The sequence below is a fragment of the Nilaparvata lugens genome, unplaced genomic scaffold, assembly GCF_014356525.2.
Source record: "Nilaparvata lugens isolate BPH unplaced genomic scaffold, ASM1435652v1 scaffold9878, whole genome shotgun sequence".
Taxonomy (NCBI): Eukaryota; Metazoa; Arthropoda; class Insecta; order Hemiptera; family Delphacidae; genus Nilaparvata; species Nilaparvata lugens.
In genome coordinates this window covers 1-7,045 of record NW_024095621.1, presented here as the reverse complement: position 1 = coordinate 7,045, position 7,045 = coordinate 1, and the positions used below count along the sequence as shown (strand labels likewise).

General features: G+C 30.7%; 1 protein-coding gene across 2 annotated transcripts; it reads left to right on the top strand.

Moving 5' to 3' along the window:
- Positions 1-1,741: 1,741 nt before the first annotated feature.
- On the top strand, positions 1,742-3,718 carry LOC120349404 (ABC transporter F family member 4-like). 2 transcript variants are annotated; one of them, XM_039419383.1, is made up of 2 exons: positions 1,742-2,262; positions 2,698-3,718. In XM_039419383.1, the coding sequence occupies exon 2, from the start codon at positions 2,732-2,734 to the stop codon at positions 3,419-3,421; it is 690 nt and encodes a 229-aa protein (XP_039275317.1). In that variant the 5' UTR covers positions 1,742-2,262; positions 2,698-2,731; the 3' UTR covers positions 3,422-3,718. The 2 variants fall into 2 exon arrangements, with proteins under 2 accessions (XP_039275317.1, XP_039275318.1); XM_039419384.1 differs by having other exon boundaries at positions 1,771-2,051.
- Positions 3,719-7,045: the final 3,327 nt, after the last annotated feature.

The window sequence follows — 7,045 nt, the reverse complement described above, 5'->3', positions numbered from 1 at the left end:
TGAACGAGCGTTAGCGAAGTTCTCACTCTTGACGTACTGAATTAGTTTTCTGTCTGTTTGTATGATCGACAAGAACTTAGAGTATTAATCAATCAGCTTCAAATTTTGAACACGAATTCTTCGAACCTTTTTTACAGGTCACGTTCGTTGGACAACAAAATTGACTCGCTCCTTCGTCCTTTTTCAGGATATAAAAATAACATTGAAAAAGCATAAGAAAAAAAATGGTTTTGATTTTATTATTTAAGACAGCTGGAATTAATTGCATGCTATTTCTGTATTTTTTTCATTCATTTAAAAAACCTGATGGTATTTGGGAGATATCACACAGACTGTCAGACAGACATACTTTATGCGTCGACTCATGATTTCAGCTCAATGATACACAACATTGATTTATAAGTTCTATATTAACTCGCTTCCGTTAACGTCTGTCTGCCTGTCTGTAACATACACGTAATTAAAATAATACTACTTGTGATAGCAGTTGCTATAACAATTTTTTTTGTTCAAAGTGTTGAATTTGTAAGTAGAAGCTTCTATTAGTGTTCACTAACTCTTGATTATTCAATGTATAAGTACTCATTCATTTCATTTTTCCATCATTTATTAGTATCTTCAAATGTTGAGATCATTGAAACTGTTTGAGATATAGATGTGCGGGTTCCTTCCCATTTGAAAAAATGAAGTTGGATTCAAAATGAAGGTGGATTCGAAATGAAGTTGAATCCACATTACGGATCGAAGATGGTGGACAAAAGTTTTGAAGCGACAGAAATTATTCTTTTTTTTTCAATTGGATTAGGATCCCCATGGAACCTACTACTGTAATATCATACTATTGAAATATATCTCAGAGATCAATACAACAGTTCATGAGCTAGTTCTTTAACCAAGGGGTCTCTAGTTAATATTATTCAATTAAATATATATATATATATATATATATATTTTCAATGATAGTGATAATTCCATGAGCACACAACACATAAATATTTGTCTTTTTTTTAAATAAATTGTAATTATTGTCTGACCTCTCGTTCGAGTGAGTCCTTCTCAGCAACAATGGCGGTGACTTGACGCACGACGTCATGCCTGGCACGCTCCAGTCGGCGTCGCGTCACTTCCGACTCATCTGCCTGCAGCTTCAACTGCAAAACAAATACAATTCATCAAAATCAACCAAAATATAATATAATTCTGCCCATTAAAACTTGAAAATCTGTTATAAATATGGCTAAAAACCAGAAAAACATTCATCAAAATATGAACGCTAAATATAATACAATTGAAAATTATAAAATAGGTAATATATTAGCAAAGCCACCATGAAGATAAATTGGAAAAAAAATTTAAAGTGAAACAAATTTATTTGCTTGCGATTTCAATTGCAGACCAAACGCTTATCTATATTATTTACAAAAGCTTTATTTTATGGGATATGATTCCAAAAATATCAGATTATTTATTAATTAATGTGTGGATAACAGATTAATGTGTATCATATCTGCAATCAAAAAGTAAAACATATAAAACATCAAAAAGTAAAGCATATCAAAAAATGAGTTACTACTACTAAATTTAGCTTTAATTGTAATTACAATGGGTTAATACTTTCCATTCAAAGTGCAACTTGAATAAAAATATTGCTTAATGAATCCTAATCTATACTGTAATAAATTGATCATCTGATCAATTTTCTACAAGTTGTAATGGGAGAAAAAAATCTGGCTGATTACATAAACAAAAACAAAATTTCTCAACACCACACTCACGAACATTTACTCAAAATTTCAATTTTTCCCACAAATTTCACATTTACCCAAAAAATGCATTTGAAACAACATTTTCATAATTACAAAATTTAATAATACGTATTAATGGAGTGAGAAAAATCTATATTAATATTGAAAACTAACTAAGCAAATAAATAACCTCCTTAACCTATAAGAATGAGACGAATGCCAAGCAAAACAAAATGAAGCAACATTGAAAGAATCATTCGAATTGAATGAAGATTAAAATAAAAAGAATCTAAACTTCAAATGAAGGTAGAGAATCATATATATATATATCATAGTGTATGAATGGGAGTAGTAATGACAAGTGAAACACTCGTGGTTGGAGAAGCTCCAAAGTCAACTAGAAAATTTACAGAATAATAATCACCTAGACAGTAGAAAAGTTAAAAAAATGAAAATGTGAACTGAGAAAGAACCTTTAAGAACTTCTTGTGATTAGAGGATTGCTGGAAATGAAGACGTGAGTAAGGATCCTTTCCTCATTAATTTTTAAGATATATAACATTTATTGAACATAGAGATCTGGTTGAAAGCTATTAATTAATCCAGGCAATCCCATAATCCATTGATGAGGAGCTGAGGAGATAAAACAATTTTTAATGGGATTAACACAACACCAAATCAAATAGATTTTCAAGGAATGATCCAAGGAAATACATATTTCTCATAATATTTTCAAGTTGATAGTAGATTTGAGAAAATATTGATTTGTTACCAGATTTTACACTTAAAATTCAAGAAAATAATGATTTATCGCAACATTTTCCAGTTAATAGAGACAGGAAAATATTGATTTATTACTACATTTTTCAGTTAAAGTCAAGAAAATATAGATTTGTTACAGAATTTTCTACTTGCAGCCAAGAAATTTTCTATTTGCAACAACCTTTTTCAGTAATACAAAGTTTGTAAGAACTAACTGATGAAAAATGATGAACGAAAATAGAGGCTCGAGAACCGAAAGATCAAAAGTTGAAACACGCTGTTGCAACAATCCTTGCTACCTGTGCCAACAATTGAAGCTGAAATTATGGGGCCAAGACCCGAACAAAGAGGCGCCCAAAAAGGAGGAGGCGAAGCCGCCACCAGTGAAGCCAAAAAAGTCGAAACCGCGGAAAAAGAAGAAGAAGAAGGTGCATAACATGGATGAGGCGACGGCACAAGAGAATATGTCGGCGCTTTTTCGCATGATGAGGGATTACTATGCACTGAAACTGGCCTCACAATACACGAGCACTGAGAATATGGTTGGAGACGGAAAAGCGGAGGATGGTGAAAGGACAGGTGCTACAGTTCCTGAAACTCCAGAACCAACTGGCGACGAAAACAACGCCGCTCAACCAATGATGAACGAGGGGGGTGAAGAAGAAGAGGAGGATGAGGAGAGGGATGAAGACGGTAATCCGGTCAAAAAGCATGGCGAAAATTTGTACGACGAAAATGTGATCATACCGGGCAGCACGGGAAGTTTCAGCAAGGACGATTTCCCGCCCCCCTTACCCAACGACAGCAATAAGAAGACAACCTATGCGACCAGCTATGATGAGGAGGAGGATGAAGAGTTCGAGGATGATGACGAGGATGAAACATGGAAGAAGTGGCAGGAGAAAAAAACTTGAGGAGTCAGGAACTGGAATTGTTTGAACTCGTAAAATCAACAACTCAAGAAATGTGGACTGGAATGCTGTTTTTGAAACAGATTTGATTCAACGTCTCAAAAAGGTTCTTACAATTTCAACTGAGATTAATAAAATTAACAGCTCAAGAAATGAGGACTGGAAAGAAATTGATGCAAGGCCACAACAACAATACTTTTAAAAAAGGGTTCAGTAGATAAATAGACTATATTGCAATATTTATACTAGCAATAAAATAAAAATGATTTCATTGATAAAGTGTCTGTTTTAAAAACATAGACTGAGTGATTAGTTGAACAAATGTAATGATTGGCCTGAATGTTCGCAACTTTAGATAGATTTGGGCCAAGCCTGTTGTTCCTTCCTAATCATATTATATGATTTGTGATTCTGTCCACGAATAAATAAATAAATAAACTTCCACCTATAATCATACAAAAAAGAGCTGAGCCTTGTGTCTCGATATTGAAATTTATTATGAGATTTAAAATTCTTTTAAATTGTTTTTCTCAAAAAACATACACAATTATAATCATATAATATTACATCTAAAAATAATACAAGATAAATACTATTAAAATATATTAAATACTCCCAAAACTGCAGTATATTTTTATGTCCATCTATGTTTAAGGAGTAGCCTACAAGGTAAAACATGTGCGTGATTTGATTTGATTTTATTAGGTTTTTCATTTTGAATTCAAATTTCCAAATAAGTGCAATATTTTTAAAGTTTTTAATTTATTGTGATACATTCTGTGATTCATTTAGAGTATAACATCAACCTTCAAAATTTTCAATTCATTATTCCTGGACCGAAAACAAGTGACGAAGCAGTGTGTGATTCCATAACCTTATCTTTTGAACAACATTAGCATTTATCAAAATTTTTGGAGAGAAATAGTACAGGCTCAGCCTAGTTTTTCCTCCAATGTCATAATTTTATTGTATTATGATTATAGTGTTTTATACAATAAATAAATGAATGAATGATAATGATGCTCTGATAATCCTGATATAATGATATCATAATCAGTAATTTTTTTTTTAATTATGTAATTTGCTATGATTTAACGTCAAATGATTATTCCATATTATTCTAATACATTTTTGAATAACTAACCTGTCTGTAAGCTTCATTCTTTTCTCGTTCCAGTCGATCTTTCCATTCTGACATGCGTTCCTTCTCTTCCCGTATCTGTCAACAAAGAAAAATAACCGATTAATACTAAATTAGTAAATATACTCACAATATTGAACACAATCATCATTAGATTATTTTGTAAAGAATGCTAGAAGTGTGTAATTCTTGCATTTTGGTAATTAATAGTTTCCCCTACCAAATAAAATAGGGTTTTATTCTGGCCAAAACACAGTATAAAATTAAGAATAAATGAATTCATCTGTCAATTTAAAATAAAATATCACACTCGAAATAGGTTATATGAAGATAAAGTGGAAGTGCAACATAAAATACTGAATTTTATGTTACATCAACATAAAACCAATCAATATAATTTATCATAGAACCAACATAAAATACTAGCGAACAAATTTGTTCGTTAATTCAACAAATTTTTTCGCTAGTAGGATTAGGCCTCCACCTCTAGAAAATTGAATTTCTGATATAACATGCCCACTATATTATAATATACTCGTACTCTGATATTTATAGCAATTCATTTCATAAAAACAAAATGAAAAATAAAAACAACCTTTCTAGAACCTTATTCAAATCAAGCTCTAATATTCTTAACTATCTAACTGTTTCCTATGGGCGTGTAGTGTGTAAATCCATAATTTGCATAAGCTCTATTCTTATTCATGATAGTAATGCTAAAATTATACACACAATACCAAAAAAGACTTGAACCAATTTGCTCATACTAATCCACCTTTTTTCTAAGCAGAAACCATCCGCATTATTGAAAGCTTCCTGTTCATCGAACACATTTCCCATGTAATTTTGCATGACTATAATTAGAACTTGCTAATCCGGATGACAATATACATATATTTGTAATTTGTAAACCAGTGAATTAAGTAAAATGACAATGGATGTGACGACATGGGAATGTGTTCTGATGAACAGGAAGCTTTCAATAATGCGGATGGTTTCTGCTTAGAAAAAAGGTGGATTAGTATGAGCAAATTGGTTCAAGTCTTTTTTGGTATTGTGTGTATAATTTTAGCATTACTATCATGAATAAGAATAGAGCTTATGCAAATTATTTGTATACACACTACACGCCCATAGGAAACAGTTAGATAGTTAAGAATATTAGAGCTTGATTTGAATAAGGTTCTAGAAAGGTTGTTTTTATTTTTCATTTTGTTTTTTATGAAATGAATTGCTATAAATATCAGAGTACGAGTATATTATAATATAGTGGGCATGTTATATCAGAAATTCAATTTTCTAGAGGTGGAGGCCTAATCCTACTAGCGAAAAAATTTGTTGAATTAACGAACAAATTTGTTCGCTAGTATTTTATGTTGGTTCTATGATAAATTATATTGATTGGTTTTATGTTGATGTAACATAAAATTCAGTATTTTATGTTGCACTTCCACTTTATCTTCATATAACCTATTTCGAGTGTGATATTTTATTTTAAATTGACAGATGAATTCATTTATTCTTAATTTATACTGTGTTTTGGCCAGAATAAAACCCTATTTTATTTGGTAGAAAAGATGAAACTATTGATTACCAAATGCAAGAATAACACACTTCTAGCATTCCTTACAAATAGTCTAATGATGATTGTGTTCAATATTGTGAGTATATTTACTTATTTAGTATTAATCGGTTATTTTTCTTTGTTGACAGATACGGGAAGAGAAGGAACGCATGTCAGAATGGAAAGATCGACTGGAACGAGAAAAGAATGAAGCTTACAGACAGGTTAGTTACAAAATTGTATTAGAAATATGGAATAATGCATTTGACGTTAAATCATAGCAAATTACATAATTAAAAAAAAAATTACTGATTATGATATCATTATATCAGGATTATCAGAGCATCATTATCATTCATTCATTTATTTATTGTATAAAACACTATAATCATAATACAATAAAATTATGACATTGGAGGAAAAACTAGGCTGAGCCTGTACTATTTCTCTCCAAAAATTTTGATAAATGCTAATGTTGTTCAAAAGATAAGGTTATGGAATCACACACTGCTTCGTCACTTGTTTTCGGTCCAGGAATAATGAATTGAAAATTTTGAAGGTTGATGTTATACTCTAAATGAATCACAGAATGTATCACATAAATTAAAAACTTTAAAAATATTGCACTTATTTGGAAATTTGAATCAAAATGAAAAACCTAATAAATCAAATCAAATCACGCACATGTTTTACCTTGTAGGCTACTCCTTAAACATAGATGGACATAAAAAATATACTGCAGTTTTGGGAGTATTTTAATATATTTTAATAGTATTTATCTTGTATTATTTTTAGATGTAATATTATATGATTATAATTGTGTATGTTTTTTGAGAAAAACAATTTAAAAGAATTTTAAATCTCATAATAAATTTCATATCGAGACACAAGGCTCAGCTCTTTTTGTACTGATTATAGGTGG